This window comes from Triturus cristatus, chromosome 7 (genome assembly GCF_964204655.1).
Source record: "Triturus cristatus chromosome 7, aTriCri1.1, whole genome shotgun sequence".
Classification (NCBI taxonomy): domain Eukaryota; kingdom Metazoa; phylum Chordata; class Amphibia; order Caudata; family Salamandridae; genus Triturus; species Triturus cristatus.
Genome location: NC_140590.1, coordinates 1,550,846,423 through 1,550,874,032, shown reverse-complemented (window position 1 = coordinate 1,550,874,032; position 27,610 = coordinate 1,550,846,423). Strand labels below are relative to the sequence as shown.

Sequence of the window (27,610 nt, the reverse complement as noted above, 5' to 3'; positions counted from 1 at the left end):
GCGGGTCGACTCCTTGGCTCAAGCTGCGTCGAGCCTAACTGTGGACGTGGCTGCCCTGCAGACGGAGGTCCGTGGGTTGCGGCTAGCCAGTGACCTGACGGACCGTCGACTTGAGGACTCCGAAAGCAGGGCTAGACGGAACAATGTCCGTATCATTGGAGTGCCGGAAAGATCGGAGGACTCTGCGGTGGATCTTTTTGTGGAGGATCTGGTGATCAATCGTTTCGCGCCCAAGGGACTGAGCAAGTTCTTCGCGGTGGAGCGGGCCCACAGGATTCCGGGTGGTGCGCCCAAAGTGGGTGCTCCCCCGCGGCCTATCATCGCCCGACTCTTTAACTTTCGGGATAGGGATGCTATCCTTCAGGCGTCGAGGGTGGCCGGGCCGCTGAAGTTTGAGAACTCTAATGTCAGCTTTTACCCGGACTTCACGCAAGCGGTCCAAAAACAACGGCTAGGATTTTTGGGCGTCAAACGGCGCTTGAGGGACATGGAGTTGAAATATGCGATGTTATTCCCGGCTAGGCTGCGGGTTGAGTTTCGGGGTCGCTCACACTTCTTCGACCAGCCGGAGGCGGTTGGAGACTGGTTGGATGCCCTGCCCCGGGGACAGGATCGGGACGGTCGGATGGCGGAGAGCGAAGAGGGTTTGGTGGAGCAGGACTAGAACTTGGTTCCTGGTGATGGACTGGACTGGTGACGTTTTGTACCTTGGCTCAACTGGACTCTAGTTTGGCACAATATGCCCTTCAAATGCTTGGAGGTTGTGGGGAGCTTATTGGGGCCCTTTCCTCCTTCTGGGGTTCTTTTTGTGGTACACGTTAGGTCGACAGGCACACTGCGAGTTGGGGGGGCTGTTTGGGCTCAAGCAGGGGTGCAGGGAGGGGGGAGTTGTGGTTGGGGGATCGTGGGGGAGGGGGGGTGTTGGGGATTGTTTGTTTGTTTCGCAAGGCAATGTGAAGTTCTCTGCTGACCTGTCTGGGTTGTGCTTTCCGGGATGTGGGTATCATGCACGGGAGTGGGGTGGGGGGTAGGGGATTGAGAATCCTTTCGTGGAATGTGAATGGATTGGGGGACAGGATCAAGCGCGGGGTGGTGTTGCAGTTTTTGAAACGGATTTCGCCCGACATTGTTTTCCTGCAGGAGACACATTTGATTGGGAACTCCTTCCATGCCCTAAATAGGAGGGGCTATCGCCTTGCCGCTCACTCTGGTTTCACTTCTGGCTCAAGGGGAGTGGGCATTTTGGTTAGGGCCTCTCTCCCATTGGAGGTGGACGAGGTGCTTCATGATGATAGGGGGCGCTATGTGGCACTGGTGGGGAGATGGGAGGGTAGGACTGTCTCGCTTGTTGCTGTTTATGTGCCGCCGGGGTTACAGACGGCTACATTTGCTGATTTGGGGCGCCTGGTCCTGGGACTCCCTGGGGGGGTTTCTGGTGTTGGGGGGTGACTTTAATGCTGTTGTCTCCGGGTTGGAAGACCGTTGCCCCCCCAGGGATCTCCCTAGGGCTCAGGCCTGGTTGGGTGGCTTTCTGGACACTTTGGGACTTGTAGATTGCTGGAGATTGATGCACCCGGGACAAGCGCAATACACCTTTCACTCGGGGGCCCATGGGAGTCTCTCGAGACTTGATTACATGCTTATGCCGGTGATCCAAGCTGGGATGATTGGGGAGGTGCGTCATTTGGCCCGAGGTATTTCTGACCATTCCCCTATATGGTTGCAATTGAAGGTTGTCCCTGGGGCAGAGGGGAGAGTAGCGCCCATTAACCCCTGGTATTTACGTAACCCTAAGATCCGCGCGGAACTGGTCAAGTCCACCGATCACTACTTCAATGATAATGTGGGGTCGGTGTCATCGGCTGTCTCCCTATGGGAGGGTTATAAAGTGGTGATCAGGGGGCAGGCCTGGTCACTTATCTCCCATGCTAAGAGGTGCGGGAGAGCAGAGGTGGTTCGCCTGTAAACTGAAATAGCTGAAATGGAGGAGGACTTGGAGCGGGGTGTTACTGATGAGAAATTGCACGTTCTCAGCCTCAAACAATCAGAGTATAGAGCGCTAGTCACGGAGGCCGCTAAAGGGATGAGTAGAGAGCAGCAAGGACGACTGTATGATGTGAGGGATAAGGCCGGAAAGTTGATTGCTTGGTTGGATAAGAAGGAGAGAGCGAGCAGGGTGGTGCCCGTTGTGGGGAGACTGGATGGAGTGCGTGTGACTGACCCTGTGGAGATTGTTGACTGCTTCGCGGATTATTTCCGCGGGGTATACTCTCCGGTTTCTGTGCGTTCGGAGGAGGATTCTCATCTGTTGCTTAGAGACATTGCATTGCCAACCCTATCGGAGGCTGATGCAATATTGATGGCGGCGAAGTTGTCGTCAGATGAGATCGCTTTGGCCACTCGCTCGATCGCGTCTGGTAAGGCTGTGGGTCCTAATGGTCCTCCCATTGAACTATATAAGTTGCGTCCCGATAAGATAGGGCCGTATCTTCGGGACATGTTTCTCGCGGCACGTGCGGCGGGCTTCCTCCCCCCTGACCAGCGTCTCGCCACCATAGTTGTGATACCCAAAGAGGGGAAGCAGCGAGATCGCTGCGCCTCCTATAGGCCCATTTCGCGGTTGAACGCAGAACCCAAAATTCTGGCTAAGGTATTGGCCAATCGGCTGGTTCGGGTCATGGGCGACTTGATTCATCAGGATCAGTCCGGTTTTATACCCCATCGGAATACCGCCCTGAATTTGAGGCGGTTGCATGGCGTGCTTGCTAGAGCGGAGCTTATACGTGAGCCGGCCATCTTGGCATCTTTAGATGCTACTATGGCGTTCAACACTTTGGAGTGGCCGTATATTTAGGCCGTGTTGGCGAAATTCGGGTTCGGCCCTGAGTTTATTGGTTGGGTAAAATTACTATATGCTGACCCATTGGCTCAGGTTGTGGTGAATGGCAGGGTGTCTGCTCCCCTCGCACTGGGGAGAGGTACGCGGCAGGGCTGTCCGTTATCACCCCTTCTCTTTGCACTTTCTTTGGAGCCTCTTGCCGCCTGGTTGCGTTGGGAGCCGTCGCTGCGGGGCATTAGATGGACGCCGGAATTTGAGGACCGTGTCTCCCTTTACGCGGATGACATCCTTCTGTATCTTACCTCTCCCCGACAGTCGCTAATTGTATTGGTGGACGTATTGAATTCCTTTGGTCGCAACTCTGGCCTGGTTATCAACTGGGCCAAGTAATGTGTTTACGTCCTCTCGGGCGAGGCCCCCCTCCTGCCGCGGGATTGCCCTATTCAGATTGCTACACTGGGGTTCAAATATTTGGGAATCTTTATCTCTCTGGATCCCGCGGTCCGCTATGAGCGAAACCTTCTCCCTCCCCTCCAGCGATTGAAGGCAGACGTCGCGAGGTGGCGACGACTTCCGCTCTCGCCGCTCGGACGGGCGGCATTGTTTAAAATGATGTCGCTACCTCGCTTCTTGTACGCTTTGCAAAATACTCTAGACGTCGTGCCAGCCCGTTATTTCCGGGAGGTGGAGGGTCTTCAGCGTCAACTGTTTTGGGACGGGCGGCCGCGGATCGCTCTCGCCAAGTTGACGCTCCCTTGGTACGACGGGGGGGGGGGGGGGGGTCGCCCTCCCCGATATTAAAAGATACTATTGGGCGTCTCAGTTGGCGGCGGTGAACCACGGGATATACGGTCCTGCCTTAAATCTGGCCTTCGAGATGGATAAATTACTGCACCCGGGTGGGGATTATAATAGGGCGCTGTATTCGGTGACCCCGGATGAACGGTTGACAGGACCCACGCAGGTTGCGGTACGTGTGTGGCATGCGGCGAATGCTGCGATGGGGTGGAGGGATCGCTTGACTCGGGCGACGCCGTTGTATGCCTCCGGGCGGCTGGGTTGTTTGTGGAAAACGAAAGGCTTTGAGAAATGGGATATGATTGGTATATGTAAGGTGGGTGATCTCTGGGCGAAGGGGTCTTTCAAAACGTTTGAAATGCTTAAAACTGAATACAAATTAAATGATAGAGAGTACTTCCGGTATGCACAAGTCTACCATGCGCTGTGTTCGGTCTTTCCGGACGTGGCTGCTATTCCCGAATATTCCCCGCTGGAGGATAGAGTGTTGGATGGCTATGTGCCCGACAGCACTATTTCTCTGATCTACAAAAAACTTATTAATGATCGCGCGGACTTGCTAACCCGTCTGCGGGAGGCATGGACGGGCGACGGCTTGGAACTGGACGATGAGAACTGGGTAGCGGCGGTGGCCTCCCCGAAAGAGGTGGCGATCCCGGCCCGCTTACGATTCGTACAGCTGAAGATCCTCCACAGAGTGTATGTCACGGGGCCCGGTCTGCTACGTATGGGTTACTCGATGGATGGAATGTGTAAGCGTGGATGTGGCCTGTCGGGTACCTTTCTTCATATCCTATGGGAATGTTTGGAGGTTGTGCGATTTTGGAACGGTATCCACGCTGTAATGAAGGAGGTCACGCACGTTGCTCTGTTGCCTGAGGCTAGGAGGTGTTTGTTGAATGTCTGGGAACCGAATGACTATAATGTGGCACAGAAGCAGTGGGTGACTTTGGGGTACATGGTGGCTAAGCGTAACATTGCACAGCTGTGGGGTTCCCCGAGGCCGCCCACGGTCGCGGTATGGAAGGAGAACATGGACTGGTGTATGTTTAGGGAAAAGACGGTGTATGTGGCGAGAGGCAAGCCTGGGAAATGGACTAAGGTATGGGGTCCATGGAATTTATATCGTGGGCATATCTGCACCCCGCCTCTGCCGTTAGAGGTCGATATGGCTTTGTCCCCCTAGCCACGCGTTCATCGGGATTGTGTGAGGTGTGTTCCAGACTTTGTCTTCCCATTGCCCCCCACTACCACTTCCTGTCAAGAACTGCTTTGGACACTGTACGTTGTCTCCCGTCCTGGGAAGCGCACGCTGCTATTTCGGACTCTCATTGCCTTGAGTGTGTTTTGTATTTAATAGAAAATGAAACTGCTTTTTCCGATTGCTCTTGGCCTATGGCCACGGCCTGGTGCATGTGCTCACGAACTGCCGGGAACTTCGCCTCTGGTTCATTTGAATGTGTGGCGTTGCATTGTGGGCCCTTGGGCTCTGTAGCGGCCGGCCTTGGTGGTTGTAGGCCCTTGTATGTATTTTATTGTGTAATAAAGGTTTCTTTAAAAAAAAAAAAAGTCTAGGAAAGGCAGAGCCCTTCAGCCCTAGCTGCGTAAGAGCCAGCCGGATTGAACGCAAGCTCGTGGGCCCAATCACCATTACCTCCCATGTAAATATTAGGCATCAAGTACTGCCTTCTGGTTCTAGCACAAGAAATTTTAGATTGAGGATTCTGACACCTAAAAAGCAGTTGCCAAACCTCACCTCGACTTGCAATTAGCAGTTGTAAGGATCATGACGGATGGAGACAGTAGCAACAAAGTTAAAGTAGAACCTTAGCTAGTAAGACCACATAGGTTTCATGTATGGGTGGTACTTTATACCAGTATCAGCTAATAAAATGATAATAGTAGTATATAGTGTGGTACTTGTGTTTGTAGTCCAATAAAAAGGTAATGCAACATAGGACAGTCAACTCATTTTTAGATTGATTCATTAACAAACAATGTATTTCTTTTGGACTGGAGTTCAAGTGGTGTTGAGGCCGTTTACATATTTAATTTGATGAATTTGTTTTAAATGTTGATTACTTTCTTAAAAATAGGACATTTACATGTCAGAAAACGATTCAAATTTTACTGGAACAAAAAGTATATTCCGTTTTATCCACGGTGCAGCAGAGTAAAAAAAAAAAACAACACAGCTTGACAAAAGACTCTTGCACAGGACCATATTCCCGGAATCCCCTTCATTTAGTGTTTTACTTACCCTTCTCCTAACTTCTCTAGAACATCAAAAACTTCTTCTGGTTGTTTTGTCAAACTCTCTTCACTCAGTTTTTTCAGTTGCCTAAAAAGAGAAAAATTCTCTTAATTTGTGTGAAGAAAGGGGTATTCTCGAAAATTGTTTTTTTTTTTCCTTTTACAATAGAACATTGAGTCAAGACATTTCTAGTTAACAAAACCAGGGGTAAAACATGATGCATGTTAGAAGGACAAACTAACCAGGAAGGCAAGAAGATGGTTAATGGGATATTTCTCACATGCTTACCCAGCACCAGATATTGGAAAGTTTGTAATGTTACTGAAACACCTGGAAGAATGGTATAGAGTTGTCCAGAGGCATTTATTGCATACCTTTTGTGGATCAGGGCTAATATTTTGTTTTGCTAGGTTTTCTTCAAAATAAGGTGAGTGTTAGTGTGGTAGTTTTCTAATAACTAAGTGGATATTTTCTAATGGAACACCAGTACTAGAACGAAGAGCCACATTTTCCAGCAATGGCAGTCACTGAGGGGAGCAAGAGATGGTAGTTGGTGTGGATACTTTACCTATGAATATAACATCTTATATTACTCTGTCCACATCTTTTATCAAAGACGTACTACAACAATCTGAAATATCGGGCTCCAGAATAAATTGCGAACAAAATACACAAAATCTTTCAAACCAAACATTTATAGCATCAATTTAAATTTGTGAGAGCCATCTGTTTCCAAACATTTATAGCATCAATTTAAATTTGTGAGAGCCATCTGTTTTATATAAGGCCTATAATTAACTATTACATTGTATTAATACAGATATAATTCCATTACATCAAGAAGTAGCAACCCACACATACTCATGTTTACAATCTTAACTTGATATTTGAATCAGAAAATTAGACAACAGCAATACCACAGACCCTCTAAGGAAATATGACACCACTTGAATCACATTCTTCACCACTGAATTAAAGGGTGGATTGATCTATGCAAACGCCCTGAACTTGCATCTAAAATAATGACTCAACAGTCACAAAAGCAGAACAAGGAGTTCATAAAGACTTTAAGGTTCACTCATTTGGTAGCTAATGAATACCAAACTTTCTTCCAGACATAATAGGGGGATGTCAGGTTAAATAAACCCTACAGTCAATGATTTAAGAAATACAATGACAAAATGAGAGAGAGTTGTAAATCCCAAAACAGAAAAAAAATATTAGGGTATGAATACTAAACAGAACAATGATATCTGGAGATTTTATGTGCCATTGTTCCAGTAATAACCAAAACCAAATTCCCACAACTGATTGAACATGAGGCCACAGGCACACAAAAGCACAATAACAAAAAGACAGCATCACAATGAGTCAAAAGATGGAAACCCCAGATTCAAATTCTGTGGCATTCTCACATAATTAAATGTGCAACACGGCCTCAAAATGGCACACAGTGTCCTATATAAAGGTCTAAAACGTACCAAAATATCCAGCAAGACCAACCATTTGGGGCCATCAAGAGCAATGCATCGCTCCACTGAGAGACCCCAGAGATGATGTGTACCCGATTAATTTACAAAAGAAAACAAAATGAACCACGATGGACCACTATTTATGACAAAATGAAGCTGAATACTCCTAGACATGCTGACTTGCTACAGACTTGAGAGAGAAACAATCGTCCATGGTTGAATTCTGTAGAATCTATGATGGACTTTCCAGATATTGAGCATAGTTTTTTCCCCTCCGAAAACAGAAAGGGGTAGACTCCCAGCGCAGGTCAATTTGGGTGTGATCTGGCAGGATACACTTCGCAATTCTTTCTGGAACTGTGCAAACACAGAAATTGCAGCTGTAGGCCCGAATATACTAAGGGTCGTGGTGAACTTGCTATGGTTACTATGACATCCCTACTATTTTCGGCTAGTTATTTATAGTTTTCCCTCCCTAAATGAACAAAACAAAAAACACATAATGTATCACAGTGAAGTGAATCTACTGCTTTCTACTCAAATCCAGAAACATATACCACACTTTATCATGAAGATGAACAAGTAATCACGTAATTGCCAGAGACTAGAATATTTAGCTATTTAGGAGTTTTTTAGAACACTGCTTGCTGTCTCTTAGTTACTTCATAGTGGAATCACAATTACTTGGGAGTGCCATACAGGTCAATGTGAATGTTCTGGATGGAACGGTAGTAAAAGTATCCTATATTCCTCATTCAGTATCACAGGATTTGAAACTTTTCTCAAAAGCCATTTTGAATACCGTCTCAAGTGAGTGTCCAGCAATGTGGGTATGTAGCTTCTGCTACTTTAGTTTCTACATCAAAACTTTGCTTCTACAAGTCTACAAGCAGTAAGATTTCCTCAACTGTAACAGTGACTCAAAGTATATTGCTTACATTTTCTTCAATATGAGGTGGTTTGGCCTCATTTTGTAAAAGAATTGTTTTCTGGAGTATAATCACATAGTAAGGGCACTTCTCTGACATTTAAATTATTAGTAACCGGTCTAAACCAAATGAATTATGTTTAACATTAATTCATGAATCCAGTGAACAATTAATAAAGTATTATGCATCAAGCACCATTTAACAAACAGTAGGAATGTGCTACCGATCCTTAATCGGAAGCAGGCTTAACAAGGATGGAGCGGATAAAGAGACAAGTGAAATGGAGTTCCTGAAAGAAATTGTGAGTCATGGTCACTAATCCCACAAGATGTAGGCAGTCAACAACCACCTCACTCGACAAATAATATAAATCTGGAATATATTGAGTTGGGAGAAAAATAACTAAGTCAGGCGGCATCATCACCTTAGACCTAAGTACGTGGCAAACACACCATCTGTGCTCTCCTACTCTCCCATCACGTTTCCAACTGTGCCATGGAGCGGTCTTGCCACAGGAGGTCACAAAAATCTTTCATTGTTTGTTAGATTGTTATCTTTTGGCTTGATGGTTACCGTGGACACATTAGCATATTCCCATCTTAAGAACATGGTAAAACTCCAAGACCTCTCTTGATTGACTATGCTCCTTTCTTGGGGACTGTTATAAGAGAGCAAAGGTCAAACATACGGTTCTTTTGAAGATTTTTTCACTAATACTGATGCAAACCCACATGCGTCCTGTTAGACCTTAGATAGTCTCATCACATCAATAGCCAACTTGCAGAACATCCCAACAGGCAACTCCAATGGACAAAGGCACAACACTCAAAGCTTATCACTTGCTTTACATATCTTGCGTTTGTTTTGTTTAACCTAGAACACACCCTTCTCCCCTTCGCTGCAACCAAAGCATCCGTGAAAGACCACCAAAATAAATTTTGACTCTCCTTTGGTTGTGGAAATCCCTAAATGACCCCTGGCTTGGAAGTTGATCCTGGCCTTTTCAAATTTGTGAGCTGGAGGAGCTGCCCTGAGCACCCCACCCTCTGTTACCAATCTAACACTATACCATGATAACCCATCTTTCACCTTCTAAACCACTTGCAACTCTTGATTTAGACATTTCTCTGCAGGTCATCCGGTTACCAAACAGTGTTTGATGAATTACACAACCTCATCCAATTCCATATGCCTACACCACACTTCTGCAAGCAAAAGTCACACTTAGTGGGTACTAAACAAGAGCAGATGAAGTCGTTCGTCCACTCTCTCATGAGTGCAACCTTTCTCTCGTACTCCCTATCCCTTTATTAGTCATGTAGATACCTAACAAACTAGCCGGCTTCGCTGTGACTGTTTTTGCTCCACAGGTCAACAGCACCTTGGCCATCTGCTTATTGATCATGAGAATCATGTTAAATCATAAATATAGATGCTTATATAAATGTTGGAAAATAGTGTACCTGTAAGCATCAGTCTCATGGTGCGCAAATATACTAATTCCTGCATCTTGCCAAATGCAACCTCTTGCTCCTTTCCTTCCACCCGTTGTGCCAACACATTTCCAGTTTCGCATCCACTGGCAATCAATAAGATGGGACTGTATGCTCAAATTACACATTATGTCTATCGCTCTTCCACTTCGTTTTTCAGTAATTATTGATAATTGTCAAATAGCATTCATCTGTTCCCAAGAAGGACATTAATTGTTCCATAATTGATGGTTTTTACACGATTTAATTTGCCTGCACAGCTTTTTTTGAGCAGCAGTACCCTCTACTTAATGGTATGATCCAAATATTAAGTCATTCTTTGACCAAACTTGTGGTTCTCCTTTTTGAAAGTCCCTCAAGTTATTTGAGGATTGATGTTCCAAAGTCTGAAAGCTTCACCCAGATTTATAGCCTGAAAACTGACTAAACATCAGAATGCCATTCTGCAACACAACGATGCTTTCTTGACCGTATAGCAAATTGAGCAAAACAAATCTAAACTACCACAGAAGTATTAACCAAACTGAAAGGCAATCTGTTGGACTTGCACACACCATCAGGTGTAATGAAGCCATCAAACGTTTGTACTCTTCTTTGAATATTATCTGTTTGTACATGCACCACAAATCTAATGTAGTGAGCACAGCGCCAACCCACAAACGTTAATACAATCTCAAGAAGCCATGCCAAAATACAGCTGTCGCCCACAAACGTTACCTATTCAGGCTACAAAAGTGAATTCATACTCAGAAATTCTGAGTCGCCTTGTGTGACATTACTATGGCGGTCATCTCGTAAGATAAGTCTATTGGTTCTATTGTATCTTGCTTGCACAGTTGATTCACCACAATAGTGAAATTCTTATGCTCTAACAAAATGTATGTTCCTCACTTTATGCCACATTGCACCAGCTTTCAATGCAAGCAATGTTTCATTCCACTGAGCCTGCCAATATTTGAACTGAACACCGCCAGAACCTTTTATTCAAATGCTCCAAAGAATCCTTCAGATGTTTTTTCTTGCTGCTGTTCACCAAGCACAATAGCAGAATAGCTGGTGGATCCAACTTGTCAGACAAATCAGGCGGATATGGCCACCTCCAGTGAATACAATAACACTCTCCCCACAACGTATACTTTCTTGTTGTAGGTTCTCACAGTTGGACATGATGAAATGAACTCTCTGACAAACAGCTCTTTTGCGTGCCAGTTTTAGCCTTTGCGAAAAATGCCAACCCTTAAATTTGAGATTTGTCAGAATTTATTAAATGGAGTTTTGATGAGCACAGTGGTCTGCTATGTAATGAAACCGGCACTCACATTTACTTCCTATTTACATAAATCTTGCAGTTCGGGGATTTATTTTTCTCCTTCCCTTTTCCTTGCACATTCTGTATTAGACTGATTGTCATTCACGCTCTCATGTTCCTCCTTTATTGAGCAGCACATTGGGCCTTTCTCTTCTTTTAAAATGCCTTCCAGAAATACCCCTTATGGCCACAGAATATAAACTTTTCAGCCACTGAAAATCTTTTTGAAATTTCAAAATGAGTCTCAGTCCTGCCACTAGACATCTCCTTCTCCCTGCTGACCCCGTTCCGATCTCGACCATTTCTCTCTGCCCGTCTCTTAGCAGAACATCCTCTTTCCTGCACTGCACTCACCTTAAACAACTCCTCTCGTATATCTTGAACACACTTTTCTGACTTGTAGATGCTCCAGGCTTTGTTTGCAGTGGTTTATGTGGTTTTGATTCCTTGACAACCCATGAACTTTACTGCACCGGTCTACGGGTTTCAATAATATTTGATCCCCTAGCACAGTCATTGATCATATTTTCATACACCATCACGTCACAGCCAACGCTCCCGTCAATATCCTGATTTGCTAATATAATGTATTCCTCTATAAGATTCTCTAAAATATTGTTGTTGATTTTCCTTACTCATGCTTTTTCGTCTCCATCAGGTCACACACAAATCAGCTCTGCCCCCTATAATAATATTTTAACTTGGGCCAACGAAGGGTGGTGAATAGCGCTTTTAAACACCTCAAATAAAAGGATTGGAACCCCTAATCTGCCTTGGAAGAAAAAGTTTAAAAGTTATACTTTTTCTCAAATAAGTGTCTTGCTGTGTATCAGTTGTATCTAGTAAAATTCTTTATTCTATTTCTGGAGCAGCCGAAATGGAACGGTAATCCATTGCCCAGTATACTTTAAAGTAGTTCACATACAAAACATGGCTTTTCAGGACATCCGATTTCTGGTAAAAGAAGTGTGTCTAAACTTTCGATCACTGGTCAGCGCCAGGACACCATTTGGTAACAGTGCGCTCTATAAATCCCAGTAACATTAACATGAACATACTTCTTGAGTTTCCAGCACCCTTCCATTGACAATCTTGCTAAAGAATAAAACAATTGTTATTCGTATACAGAACTTAGTTCAGTGGCGCAAAAGAGGCAATGTGTTGCAAGTATTTAAAATGTACTTGGCACTAAGGACAGATGCAACACCATCTCTACCTCTGTTACACTCTAGAAGCCCTTTAGACCACGCTGGTGTCTTGGGATGCATGTAGAAGATGAACTTCACCATTATTAGTGTTAGAACCGGTGGTCTCTAGTTGGCAGAGGTATACACTTCTGACAAATAGGGACCTACCAACTCTAGTCAGGGCAAGGGGATTACACACTCAGATAACCCCTGCTACCCCCTTGGTAGCTTGGCAGAGCAGACAGGCTTATCTCAGAGGCAGTGTGTTAAGCATTTATGACCACATACAGTAATAAAGTGAATACACTACAGATGGACACGACACAGAAGTTATTATAAAAATAGTATTTTTATATAAGGCTTAGCACAAGACCAAATAACGACAAAAATATACCACAGTCTTAATAAATACTCTTTGAAAGGAAAAATGATAGTTCAAGTAAGGTTTCTTCTTGGCAAATAGTTCTTTAGCAACAAAATTGAGTATTCTTCTGAAACACAGTTCTTTGGCAACAATGTGACCCCCACAGGAGTCACACGACGTCAAGTCTACAAGATTCCCAAGGTTCGGCGTTTACCGCGAGGAGCGCTACGTCGAGCCTGGAGTTGCAACAGACCCCACAAGTACAGTACCTTGACAAATGAAGAAAACGATGATCCACGGCGTCGAGATGTCGGCATCGAGGTCGGTGTCGATCGTGCCTCGGAGTCGGGTCGATCTGCAGCGGCGTCGAGGGATGTCGGGCCGGAGCAGCGCTCACGGCGTCGAGAAGGGCGTCGAGTCGATGCGATCAGCAGCGGCGTCAGGACGGGGTCGCTTGGAGGTGGAGCCGATACTCACTCCTCCCTGGCGTCGATACCGGCGTCGAGACGGGGTCACTTGGAACTGGGGCAGATACCCACTGCTCACTGGCGTTGCTGCTGGCGTCGATCGGGCCCGGCGGCCGGCGTCGAAGGCTCGGGACACTGGAGCCGTTACTCACGATGTCGAGCTGGATTCGGCGGCGTCGGCAGCGTCGAGACTGCAGATTTTCCCTTGTGTACTGGAAACAACACTTTCCAGCAATTCAGTAGATGGTGAAGTCCTTTGGCCCTGTGACTTCAACAGGAGACTGGCATTCTTCCAGCCCTTGGAGATTTCCTAGCAAGCGTTTAGAGAGTACACACCAAGTTCCTCTCTCCTTGTTCCTTGGCAAAAATAAAGAAGCAGCTTTCAGGTTCCTCCACAGCAAAACAGCACTCTGGCAGAAGGGGGAGGCAAGTCCTTAGATCAGCAGGCTTCTTGTCCTTGGTACAGGTTTCCTTGTCAGAAGTGATCTGAGTCTTTGGTTCAGGGGTCCTTCTCTTATACCCCTTTTCTCCTTTGTTCCCTTTGTCCAAGCAGGGAAATTCCCCCCATCTCAGGTTCGTTGTGGGTGTTGCCAGGCAGAGGCACCTGGCCTATTCACTGAGCAGAGCAGAGTCCTCAGCCGCCCAGCAGGAGGCGGAGCCAGTATTGTCACTGGCAGGAGCAGGGCTATCAGTCGCCCAGCAGGAGGTGGAGCCAGTATTGTGTCAGGCAGGGCAGGCTACTCTTCCCTCACTCTATGTGTAAATGCCTCATTCACCCCACACTGACTCATTCAGACCTCTGGAGCCACCCAGCCCCTGACACACACACCAAACCAGCAGAGACCGGTGGATAGTTGGACAAGAAAATAGCCACTTTCTAAAAGGGCTATTTTCAAACACAGAATCTAAAAACCATCCATCCTAAAGGGTGTGTTATTAAATTCTGAGTTCAGGGATACTAAACTCGACCTGCTACCATGCTCCCTGAGTCAGATAGATTATAATGGAGTTAATAATCAGTCTGCCCAGTCTGGCCTATTGGAGGCAGGTAGCCCTTCAATAGTGAAAAACGAAAATGGCTGTAATTCACTATTAGGTCATGCCACACACATCAGGGCATGACCTACCTTTTACCAACAATGCACCCTGCCCTAGGGCCTACCATAGAGGTGTCTGAAATGTGGCAAAGTGAAGGTTTAGAGACTGGCAAGTAGGTTTCCTTGCCAAGTCGACATGGCAGTCAGGGACAGCACGCAGGCGCTGCGGTGGCAGGCCTGAGACACATTTTACAAGCTGCTTCTGTGGGTGGCACAACCAGTGCTGCAAGCCCACCAGCAGCAGTCAACCTACATGCCCTTGGCACACGCAGTGCACTAGACTAGGGTCTGAACAGTAAGTCAACCAAGCCAATCATGGTAATACCAATCAATGTAACAATTTAACATAGGGAGCACTTGCACTGTGGCACTGATCAGCAGTGGCACAGTGCCCAAAGCAATAAACCAGCAAAAACATCGTAAACAGAGGAGGCAAACAGAAAAAAAATGGAGGAGAGACTCATGCCAATGATGCCAGGTCCAACAATTAGCATTTCTGTGCTCAAGCAATGCTTTTGCATATAACCTACAATCCCTCCAGATAAGTCTTGTCTCATCCTGGAGTTTTAGATCATGGCCCATGCAATGGACAGCCTCACAAGCAGAGAATAACTCACATGGACCATTGCAAATTCAAGTCCTGTGTAGTGCCGCATCTCAAATGTCGTACGGCATCTGATGCTCGTGTATACCTGCCCACCTTGCTTCCATCCATGGATGCGCGACTGTGCAGGGTGCAGCTTTCACACAGCCTTGTAGTCCCTCTACCTCTCTGACTGTTAAGCACCCTGGAAGTGTTGTTTCCTTTTTGCGATGAAGACCAGAACTCTAGTCAAATCCTTCAAGAACATATAATTAGGGCATCTTACAAAGTTGACATAGGCTTCAGTACAGTGTGGAAGAAATTGTACACACAAGGGAGTGGATCCGTACCCTTGAGGTATACCTTTGGGCAGCTTCAGCTACAAACTCAGATTACAATCTAGTCCAGTATTTCAACAGGTCTCCCTCACTAATTCCTGCTAAGCAGCTGGTTTGCTGGCCTCAGTGTACCAAGATAAAGATGAATGACAATCCATATTTCTCACTGCGGTGATAGGAAGGTAACGCAAGGAATAAAAAATAAACAAACTTAAAAAAAAGACAATACATCAGAGATTGTAATTGTATATAGTGATGAAGCGTCAACTAGGAGTACCAGGCAGGTGAATGGACAAGTAAAGCAATAGTGTACTCATAGAAGTTTTTGAGAGGGAATCCTTCTTTTAAAGACGGAAGTCCTCACCCACCAGTTGGTGGCATGCCACTCCTCACGCCGGTAACATCAGCCACCGGCGTGGGCAACAACCCGCCTGAATAGTGGAACTCTTGTATTCAATGATAAAAGGCCTATGACGAGTCAGTATAGTGGAGGGTAACTTAAACAAGCATTGGAATAGCAAATAGGTCTCGCCTTTGGGACCTTATAAGTGTAAGCAGCACTGAGAACACTTTTCTGCCAAGGGAGAAATAAAGGTTTAAGCACACATTCTAAGGGAGGCCTCTGTAAGTCATGGCCCAGGCTGGGCCATTAGGCAGGAGGCCTCCTTGATGAATTCCGCTGGCATCTGTAGTTGTTGCTGATTACTTCCAAGGTCTGTTTCACTCTACTTAATTGAGCAGATATTTGTTACATTCACGGGCTCATTTTCCTCTGAATATTAATCTGGTTAGAGTAAGAACTTAAGTAATTACACGGCCACCAGCGGGCGCTGCAACTGGTCATCCGGGACCGCCGCAGGTCAGCCGTGCGTCGATTGCTGATTTGTCCGCACACAAGAGTCATTGGGCATCAAGAGAGTGGAATTAATGAAATGGTCCCGTGTAATTAGGGGCAGTAAATGTGTCCTGGGCACGGCGAGTTGCAGGCCTCTGAATCTTAAATCTATTTGGAGCCATTTCAGCCCGGCCTGCTTGTTTCTTTTTATTTTCTCTTTTACAAGAGTTAGAACGTAATTATAAAATGGCGATTCCAGGCAAAGTCGACACTCAGCTTCTACGGTCATAAGGTTTTATGGGTCATCAAAAAACGGTGAGCAGTACATTGTACTAGCGCCCTGTCGCAGTACATGTCGCTTTTCATTACCATATGATTGAAATGATATGGAATGATTGGGCCGCCTCGTGTCATTATACCGGCCCGTTGGCCCATCCGGCCATCACAAGACCAGTCTGGACTCAAATAAGACGGAATGGGTCTTTTAGAGAAATAAGTTCACTGCCTAAAAATGACCTACTCAGGATTATAATTGGGTACTATTTAGATTCAGTGCACTCAGCAGTAATGTTACCGCCAATTTAAGTAGGCTTTGCAAAAGTGTTCCCATTTTGCAGCTCACGGAGATGCTACGAGCACTGCACACTGAGCAGTCGCCCATCTGCTAAGGCCTTTAGCAGAAGCTAATCATTAAGCACAGTTCACTGGCAATTTGCTGGTATCATCGCCTCTGATATTGGAGACGTATGAACTGCCTGTTCCAAACTTTCAACAGTAACCTGACCGAAGGAGGAATACAGCTGCCACCCTACGCCGCTGCTCGCTCAAGCAAAACGCTGCGAGAGTGAACATTTGCAAAAGAGGTGGGACATGCGCCCACCTTTAGCCATTTGCAGGCTACAATAAACATCACACAGGCAACAGCCAACCCAATGCGTGGGGTGAGTCAGACCCACACAGAGAAGTTTAGAGTGCTTAATGAAAGCCTCGCAGAGCAGCGCATGCGCGCTGGCTCAGGCTCGACCTAATAAACGGTGGAGGAGAAAGGGAATAATTCAAACCTTGCAAGCAGTCAACATGTTTCAGTCCCCAGTTTATTTATTCGGAGGTGCTATGAGCTTTTCTTGAGACCCAAGGGTGTAATTCTCTGAATGAAGACCTCGATTAGGCTGTGTAGTGTTAAAGGAAAAAACAAGTAATCCTTGGGCATGTCAGTTGCTAGTCATAAATCATTAGGAAACTGGATGTCCCAGCCACGATCTATGCTTGAGGAATCAAAACAGGGGGGCTGCTATTGCTGTTCTCCTCCTCCATTTAGGTTGAATCTCCCAGGAACAGCCAGCCTCCTTAGGCATAGGCCATTGAGCAAGGTCCCTAAAATGAGGCAGGTCTCTAATTGGCGGGTGAGGGTTTCCTTACTTAAAAGAAGGGATTCCCTTTCAAATTCTCCTATGATGACGCCATTGCTTCACTACTTCATTCACCTGCCAGGTACTCATGTTTGACATTGTATAAATAGGGAACATCCCTAGTGTGTTTTTCCCCACGCCTACTCTTATTGAGTATATGTTGAAGAAGAACCTGATGCAAGGCCATTCTTTCCACTTCCGTCTCCTCCATCAACAGACAACTTTTTCAATATAATTTCACATTCATGGAAGCCTAAACTATTGTATCCCACAAACAAATACCAACCCCAACTTAGTCACATTCTTCACATAACTACTATTGCACCCCATACATAGATACCATATAAGGAGACTCACAATAGCAATAGGAGTCTGAGAGAATTAAAGTGGGACACCCCTACATTCTGCTTTTGTTACTAATGATACGTTTTTAAACCCTTTTCATATTCATTTACCTTCTGCTCGATAAATACTATTACCCAGAAAACACAAGTGATTAGGAGGCCTTGTCCTCAGTGCCACAACCAATTTTTGTGTTTTAACAATTTATAACAAGATTGTTGATGTTAACCCACTCTTAAAGTTAGGATAAACCAAGTGGAAAAATGGTTGTTAACCCCTTGAATGCCCATGACGAGCTGGACTAGTCATGGCACACAGTTCTCGTGTGCCCATGACGAGTCCAGCTCGTCATGAGGCATCCCCTGGGAAATCCCTCTGGTGCGGGCACCAGAGGGATTCCCTTTAAACCAAAATAGCCTCGGGAGCTGGGGAAGAGCTTCCCCAGCTCTCGAGCCCCTGCTTTCCCTGTAATGACGATCAGCGCGCACGTCGCGCCAACGTCATTACAGTGAAACCGAAACTGAAATGAGCCAAGAGGCTCATTTCAGTTTCACTTTTTACGTGCTAATGGGGCTATCTCAGCCCCCTGAGCACGTAGAAAGACGGGAGATATATCGTTGGAAAGGGGAGAATCTCCCCTTTCCAATGGTACCCCTCCCCAGTGGATCCCTGCTTGGGGGTCGCCACAGGAGGGCGATCCCACTAGACACCAGGGAGGGGGAGCGGCCCCTTGGGCAAGGGCCTTTGCTCCCCCAAATAATTTGGCATCATTTAGTCTTTTTGCCCCCTCTGGGGGGCAGATGGGGGCAGTAGCCCCCAATCTGCCCCCCCGGGGGGGGGCAAAAAGCCCACTAGACACCAGGGAATTTTTTTTAAAGTAAAAATAAGGGTGGGGGCTACCCAAAACGGGCAGGCCCATGCCCCCACCCCACCCCCCCCAATTATTACAGTCTTTCTGCCCCCCGGGGGGCAGATGGGGAAGTGGCCCCTAATCTGTCCCTTCGGGGGGGCAGAAAGCCCACTAAACACCAGGGATTTGTTTTTAGGTTTTTTTAGGGTGGGGGCTGCCCGAAATGGGCACGCCAATGCCCCCACCCACCCGCCACCATTACAGCCTTTCTGCCCCCCCAGGGCAGATGGGGCATTGGCCCCTAATCTGCCCCTTCGGGGGGCGGAAAGCCCACTAGACACCAGGGATTTTTTTTAGAAACTGAAAATAAGGGTGGGGCTGCCCATAACGGGCATGCCCATGCCCCCACCCCAATTATTACAGTCTTTCTGCCCCCCCCGGGAGGCAGATGGGGCATTGGCCCCTAATCTGCCCCTTCGGGGGGTGCGGAAAGCCCACTAAACACCAGGGATTTTTTTAGAAAGTAAAAATAAGGGTGGGGGTTGCCCAAAATGGGTGTGCCCATGCCCCCACACCCCCCGCAATCATTACAGTCTTTCTGCGCCCTCTGGGGAGCAGATGAGGCATTGGCCCCTAATCTGCCCCTTTGGGGGGCAGAAAGCCCACTAAAGACCAGGGATTTGTTTTTAGAGGTTTTTTTTTTAGGGTGGAGGCTGCCCGAAACGAGCACGCCAATGCCCGCACCTACCCGCCACCATTACAGCCTTTCTGCCCCCCCGGGGGGCAGATAGGGCATTGGCCCCTAATCTGCCCCTTCGGGGTGGCGGAAAGGCCACTTTACGCCAAGGATTTTTTTTGCGCAATTTTATTTAGGGTGGTGGAATTTATTTAGGGTAGTGGTTGCCCGAAATGGGCTCGCCAATGTCCCCACCCCCCGCCACCATTACAGCCTTTCTGACCCTCCCTGGGGTGCAGATGGGGCAGTAGCTCCCAATCTGCTCCCCCCCGCCCCCCCCCCCGGGGGCAGAGAACCCACTAAATGCCAGGGATTTTATTTTGCACAATTTGTTTTAGGGCAGGGGCTGCCCAAAATGGGCATGCCAATGGTGCCAACCCCCCGCCACCATTACAGCCTTTCTGCCCCCCCTGGGGGGGCAGATGGGGACAGTAGCACCCAATCTGTTCCCGGGGGAGGGCAGAGAGCCCACTTGAACAAGGGTTTTTTTTGCGCATTTTCTTTTAGGGTGGGGGCTGTCCAAAATGGACACCCAAATGCCCCCAGCCTCCTGCCATCATTACAGCCTTTCTGCCCCCCCAGGGGGCAGATGGGGGCAGTAGCCACCAATCTGCACCCCCCAGAGGGGCAGAAAGCTCACTATCCACCCGGGATTTTTTTTGCGCAATTGTTTTTAGGGTGTGGGCTGCCCGAAACGGCATGCCAATGCCCCCACCCTCCCCCCCACAAAAATGACAGTCTTTCTGCCCCCAGGAGGCAGATGGGAGCTGTAGCCCCCAATCTGCCCCCCCCCCCGGGGGGTGCAGAAAGCCCACTAGAAACCATGTGTTTATTTTTTTTATATGTGTAGGGGTAGGGGCTCCCCAAAATGGGCATGACAATACCCCCACCCCACCCCAGAGAAATTCCAGTCTTTTTGCCCCCCCGGGAGGGCAGATGGTGGCAGTGGCCCCTGATCTGCCCGCCTGGAGGGGCAGAAAGCCCACTAGGCAACAAGGAGCACGCAGGCTTTCTTTATGCGTGGGGGTGAGGGCTGCCCAAAATGGTCATACTAATGCCCCCACCCCCACAAAAAATAGCCACAGTCTTTCTGCCCCTTTAGGGGCATATCGGGATGAAACCCCCTTCCCAGATTCCCCCCCAGGGCGGCAGAAAGCCCACCGGGCTCCGACTTTTTTTTTTAGCAATGTGTCTACCTGTGGATTTTGGGCCCTAGCGCAGTTGGCACGTAGGGAATCCTATCAAACCTGTACATTTTTGAAAACTAGACACCGAGGGGAATCCAGGATGGGGTGACTTGACTGGCTCTCACTAGGTTCTGTTACCCAGAATCCATTGCAAACCTAAAAATGTGTCCAAAATAACACATTTTCCTCACATTTCTGTGGTGGAAAGTTCTGGAATCTGCGTGGGTCCACAAAATTCCACCCACCCCGCGTTCCCCAAAGTCTTCCGAGAAAAATGGTACCTCTTTTGCGTGGGTAGGCCTAGTGCCCGCGTCAGGCAAGGGCCCAAAACCTATTGAGGAGACATCAAAATTACCTATTACAAATCAAACTGGTTTTACAAAGGGGGTTCCATGAGTTTTTGGCCCCGGGCTTGGCGGCCATCTAGGGAAACCTACCAAACCCACACATTTCTGAAAACTAGATACCCGAGGGAGTCCAGGGAGGTATGGCTTGCGTGGATCCCCAAAGTTTCCTTACCCAGAATGCCCTGCAAACCTCAAATTTAGCTGAAAAGAAAATCCCTTTTTTCACATATTTTTGTGTGGGAAAGTTGTGGCATCACCGGGCTGACACAAATTTCCTACCACTCAGCGTTCCCCCGGGTCTCCCGATAAAAACGGTGCCTCACTTGTCATAATTAGAAGAAGTTACAGGTGAAAACGTTGACACAAAAGGCTGTTTTTTCAACTAATTTTCAATTTATCCTATATTTAACGGTTAGTTTCTATAAATAAACCTTGATGGAGCTACACAAATGACCCCTTGCTGAATTCAGAATTTTGTCTACTTCTCTAAAATGTATAGCTTTCCAGGATCCATTATTGCTTTTGTACCCATTTCTACAATTATCTGGAAGGAGGTCGAAAGCACAAAACATAGCAAAAATAGGCTATGTCCCAGAAAAATGCCAAAACTGTGTAAAAAAATGTTGGGTTTCTGACAAAAGTCTGGTATCCCCTAAAAGCTGGGAAATGGCGATTTCAGGCCCACAAACCCTTTTTTGATAACATTTGCAGGGAAAACCCCAGATGCTTTCATTTGTAGCCCGTTTTTCCAATTTTTCCCCCAAAAAACAAAATTTTGCTGTATTTTGGCTCATTTTTGTGACCCCTCCAGGGGAATCCACAAACCCCGAGTACCTTTAGAATCCCCATGATGTTGGAAGAAAAGGCTGCAAATTTGGCGTGGATACCTTATGCGGTCAAAATGTTACAGGGGCCTCAGCACGCACTACCCCAAAGAGCCAAAAAAAGGCGTGGCACAGGAGGGGGAAAAGGCCTGGCAGCGAAGGGGTTAAACACTTGTGACAAGCAGGTATGTGTACATCAGCATTATATACAAACAGGTTGCAACGATCCTATTGACATCTTAGCGAATCTTGAGTATAGCAGACCATTATGAGATCGGAAACATTCCAATGGGGACATTTAATGCAATTTGCATAATCAATTATTTTTAAGATGTTTATCAGACCAGGGGGTTACTGCCACATGTGGTTTCAGACCATGGTGTTCACTTTATGGAAAAAGTGCGGAAATGTTTATGTAGGGGTGGTGTGATCCACAAATGGGTTATATAATACCATACTGAAGCAAACCATAAGGAAGAGAGGCTGAATGGTGTACTAGAATATACCCATGTAGCGGTGAAGTCGATTTGTATTGATTAGGAAAACTAGTCACAGCGTTATGTCCAGCTTAGATTCATGTCTGGAGTACAGTCAACAAGGATCATGAGCAGGGTAAAAAAACTGCTTAGGAAGTTCAAAGGGTATCAAAAGAAGAAAAAGCCTTCTGTGAGGTGTGGGGTTTCTGCTTAAGTGTAAAATAAATTATCCTAGTGGTTTTTAAACAGGTTTATGAAAGGCGCAGATAATTTTTAATAGTTGTCCTAAGTGGCTGCACCCCAAGAAGTCAGTCAGATGTGGAATTATTCTGTGCATGTGTGACATTTATTGCATCTGAATGATGGGACTCGGAGTATGAAAGGGCTCAAGCTGAGAGGGATGTGAACGATGGGTGCTTTGGGGGGTTTGGGAGTCAGTTGATGAGGAACATGTACTGTACGGTGGGTTTGTAGAGCACTGTTTGTCACTCGTGAGGGTATCCAGGTGCTGAAAACAATGGTGTGCAATTATTTGAATGGAACTGGCAGGAGTGCATTGGGTTGCCTCAACAGGTCTGGAAGGGATGTCTCTTATTTAGGCCTACACACCGAGCATGAGCTGTGCAAAGGTGCCACTAAATGGGCAGCATTGGTTTACAAGAGAGCCAAGAGGGAGGATATGCAACGCCAGGGGTGTCGCACACAATACAGCTTTAATCTGGATGCTAAAAAGGAGAAATTTGAACACCTGCAGTAAAGTGTCCCTAATTGCCAAGGGCAGCACCATTTGCCAGCTTACATCCATGGCTAACCTGAACATAGGAAATGTAGCAAGGTGTTGGTTAGTTGGTGGAGTGGTAAGTGGTAAGTGGAGTGGAGCTTTTATTTTCATTCGCTTTGCTGCTACTGTTCTTAACAATTTTAAAATCGTTTATAAACATTTTGCTGCTACTGGGGCATAGTGTTTACTACCCCCTTACCTGTGTCTCAGCACCTCACAGCCTTGCCGAGTTGGTGACGATCGGCTGGGGCCGCCATCTTGGGTGGGGTTGTGTTTCGCGCTCTAGCGCTTCAGGATCAGCACTACTTAATCGCGCATGGCGTGGGCGCGCCGCTGTCGCGCCAAAGGCGCGCCTAAGGCAAGCCCGTCTGCGCCCGTCCGCGCACCGGCCGCGCCATGCGCCAAAATCACTGGCCAATTTTCCTGTGGTGATGGATCTACTCTCAGCTACTCTAGCAGACAATTACGAATCCTTAACAAGGCTACCAGGCAACCGGACTGTGTGGGTTTCTCACCTGGTTCTGGTTTAGGGCGTACACCTCAGTGGTGCCCGGCCTGTTGCACAAGGCTGCCAGAGCGGGGTCCAGGCAAAACGCTTGAGGAAGCCCGGGTTTTGGATTCTAATCTTTCAAATGGCAAGACTACGGCTGTTTGTAAATGCCTACTACTCAATGCCCGCTCCTTGGTCAAACACAGTGTCGAGTGTGCATCACTAATTGAGGATAATAGTATCAAAATAGCTTTTATTACGGAAACTTGGCTGGACGAGGCTTCGGGACCTGATTTAGTGTTGGCCACGCCTCCTGGTTTTTCCTGCTATACAGTAAACAGACCCTCTAAGAAAGGGGGAGGTCTGGCTGTGATCTATGATAGTTCCATCAAAGCCACTTTTGACAAAACCATCCACTCATGCTTTGAAGCCCTGTCCTTTGTCTTCACCCTCCATTATGGCGATACTTTTAGGGGTGTCTTAATTTACAGACCTCCCGGTCTCAGGAGCCCTTTTCTAACAGAGGTGGGAGCCCTGCTTGAGGACGGTCTGTCCAGGGAGTCTTTTACCTATTTAGGTGATTTTAATTTTCATCTGGAATTGGATGGGGACAGAGACACTTGCAAACTGCTTGATCTTATGGGTAGTTTGGAGTTTAAACAACTGGTGCAGGCTCCTACTCATCAGGCTGGACACAAGCTGGATGGGATCTTCTCCAACTCCACACAGATTTCTGTTACCGACATCTTTACCCTGGCCTGGTCTGATCATTATGTAGTCAGGTTTGAGGTGAGAGGTGGAAAAGATCGGGGTAGAACCTCCACGAGGGGGGAGCCTAAGGAAATTAGATCCTGGAATAAGGTCGTAGGAAATGATCTTAGGGACTTTTACTCTCCACACAGCAACCCCTCCCCTTAGATGTGGAAGAAGCCGTTTCGGTACATACATCCTGGCTAGAGGAGGTGTGCCTCACTCTGGCTCCTAAAAAAATCATCATTCCGAAAAGGTTAAAACCCACAGCCCCCTGGTATTCCTCAGCTTCGAAGTCACAAAAACTAATTTGTAAACAGCTGGAACGGGCTTGGAGGAAGGATTATCATCCTTCCGCTAAAGATACCTATAAACAAAGTATCCAGTGCTATAAACTTTTACTGTTGGAAACTAAGAAAGAGTTTTTCGCACATCAGATTAAGCTGGCGATTAATTCCACTAAGGAACTTTACAACATAGTAACCAGACTCGCGCACCCACCCCCTGTCACTTTAACGCCGACTAGAGATTTCTGTGAGGAAATTGCCATTTTTTTTCAGAATAAAGTAGCTAAAATTTTTGAAGCCTTTAAAAACCCGGTTAATACCAACCCAGGCTCGACGGCTTGTCTGGAGCTCAAATCCACCTTGGACATTTTTCCTCCTATAACACATGATGAGACCCTCAACCTTCTGGTTACTGCTAAATCTGGGTCTCCTTATGACCCTTGCCCTGTGGCAATAACTAAATTGGCTCCTGAACCCATAGCCTTGATACTGACTAACATCTATAATGCTATGTCTACTCTTGGCCAGTTTCCTAAGCGTTGGAAAGCAGCCTCGGTGCTTCCTTTGCTTAAGAAACTTAATTTGGATATGAATGACCCAAACAATTTTCGCCCCATTTCGCGTCTTCCCCTTCCGGCTAAACTGGTGGAAAAACACTTGAATAGCAAATGGAGTACCTTTTTGCGCGATACAAATGCCTTGGATCCCACCCAGTTTGGTTTTAGAGAAGGACACAGTACCGAGACTGCGCTCCTCAAATCAACGGATGAAATCAGGACAGGCTTGGATCAAGGTGGCAAGGCCGTACTGATCCTGCTTGACCTTTCCGCGGCCTTCGACACGGTCCATCACGGAGTTCTGATGGGCCGGTTGTCGGCCTGCGGAATACGGAAAAAAGCCTGGTCGCTTTTAGAGTCCTTTCTCTCCGATAGACGCCAGTCAGTGGCTCTGGGTGAGTTCGTCTCGAACCCCTTCACACTCCCCTGTGGGGTCCCACAAGGTTCTTCCCTTAGCCCTACCCTTTTTAACGTTTATGTGTCCCCTCTGGCCCCTTTGATTGAATCGTTCGGCTTTTGTCTGACATCCTATGCCGACGACACTCAAATCGTAACTCCATGCTACCAGGCCAGGAGAGGGCATCAGGGGAAAGACTACATGAATGTATGGGGGCGGTGGGTGAGTGGATGTCACAAAATTGTCTAAAGCTTAATGCAAGCAAGACGGAAGTGATGCTTTTTGGCAACAATGCCCATATCTGGACCCCTAGTTGGTGGCCGGAATCCATGGGTACTCTTCCAGTACCCTCGAGAAAAGTAAAAAATCTGGGTGTAGTTTTGGACGAATGCCTTTCCATGCAAGCTCAGGTGAATGCGGTAGTCTCCTCCACCTCGTACATTCTTAGGAACCTGAGGAAAGTGCTTCCGCTTTTACCTATAGAGTGTAAATCTAACGTAGTCACAGCGTTGATCTTGTCTCGCCTTGACTATTGCAATAGTCAATATCTGAATACGCAGGAAGGTAACCTTTATAAACTCCAGTTGCTCCAGAACTCAGCAGCAAGGCTGCTTACGGGAACGTCTAGGTCTACCTCTATTTGACGCCATAAGGAAATTTCATTGGCTACCTGTGAAAAAGCGCATTTTATTCAAAGCTCTTTGTTTAGTTTTCCGCGCTTTGCAAGATTCAGGCTCTCTTCATCTAAGAAAACAATTTCGCTGGTATGTTCCAGCAAGACCATTGCGCTCTCAGGGAGCAAAGCTTATCATCCTTCCCATCATAAGGAAAGCTAGATGGGGTGGGAGAAGTTTTGTGGCAGGAGCGGCCAGGGCCTGGAATCAGCTTCCTTTTGAGTTGAGGAATTCCAAGGATCTTCTTTCCTTTAGGAAAGCGCTCAAAACTTGGTTGTTTTGATTCTAAAGTAGAAAGTGTTGGGAGAACTTCAGCAAGCGCCGGGACACCCTAGGGTAGCTGTGCGCTATATAAGTTCTAATAACATTAACATTAACATTAAAAAGCAGATAGGTGAGCCTTGTATTATGGAGCTTTTCTGAAACCATGCGTGCATTTACCTGTATGTTATGTGTTCCCTACGTAGTGGATTAGCAAGTGAGCCATGGGCCTAATGCAAGAAAGGAAAATAAGCATTGGCAAAGACAATAGATGTTGTCTTTTAGAAGGCAAGTGCCAACCTATTGGGTTTGCCAATGCTTGAGTGCATTGGTACCATTCCACTATGGTCGTCAGCCATGCTGCAACAGTAGAAACCAAAAGGGCCACTATTACACACATGTGTATGCATGCACTGCAACGCATGTGTGCACACCGCAACCATCGTGGAATGGTGTCAGCTTCTGGAGATGTATACCTACTGAAGGCCCCTGCCCTCTTAAGGTTAAGGGAGGAACTATCTGGGAAACCGAGAGGGAGAAAAACAACAACAACAACATGAGCGACAAATAGGAGTTTGAATTAAGAAAGAGAAAAAGTAACAACTAACACCACAAGACCAATAACAGTATAGAACCCATCCATTTGGTCTAAAATATGGATCTACACTGTTAAACGGGAAATGAGCCTAGACCAAGGAAGTGAGTGCCTAATCAGTCTCCAGTTAGTAGTCTACTGTTCCCAAGATCCTCAGTTTCCACAGACACGTTTTCGATTGTTTCCAGCCCCATGAGCCTGATGCTTTATTGTCTGCCTTAACCTGCCTCCTGACAAACGAGAACGATAGCCACCATGTGCAAACATGCGTGTGCATGAATCATGACAAGAAGGTGGCCATTTTGGCTTTTACCATCCTAATATGGGTAAAGGTCTTTAGAGAAAGGTAAATGAAAAACAAAAAAAGTGTGTGAGAGCGAATCCAAGTGAAGCGAGTGGCCGTGTGCCGAAGGGCCCTCAAAAGCAAAAACTATTAAAAATATACTTGAAAGCAGGGTAGCAAACACTAATAAAGTAATAATTAATGTGCATGTGAAATATTTAGTAAGAGTGATACCATTGGCAAAATGCCATAGGCTGATACCACTGCTGATAGACGAACATGGCAGGCAATGCCTGAAGCCAAGCTGCAGTAGCCAATGGCTAAAGGGGTTTTTCCAAAAGTGTGTGTGTAAGTGTATGTATATTGTGTGATGCTTCGCCAGTCAGCTAAAGCTGTCTT

General features: G+C 46.8%; 1 protein-coding gene across 1 annotated transcript in view; it reads right to left on the bottom strand.

Moving 5' to 3' along the window:
* The window catches only part of STK4 (serine/threonine kinase 4), a 238,879-nt gene that overhangs the window by 184,140 nt on the left and 27,129 nt on the right, over positions 1-27,610 (bottom strand). Inside the window, exon 2 of the mRNA XM_085619348.1 lies at positions 5,898-5,978. Coding sequence (XP_085475474.1) covers positions 5,898-5,978 — 81 coding nt within the window. The remainder of the gene's footprint in view (positions 1-5,897; positions 5,979-27,610) is intronic.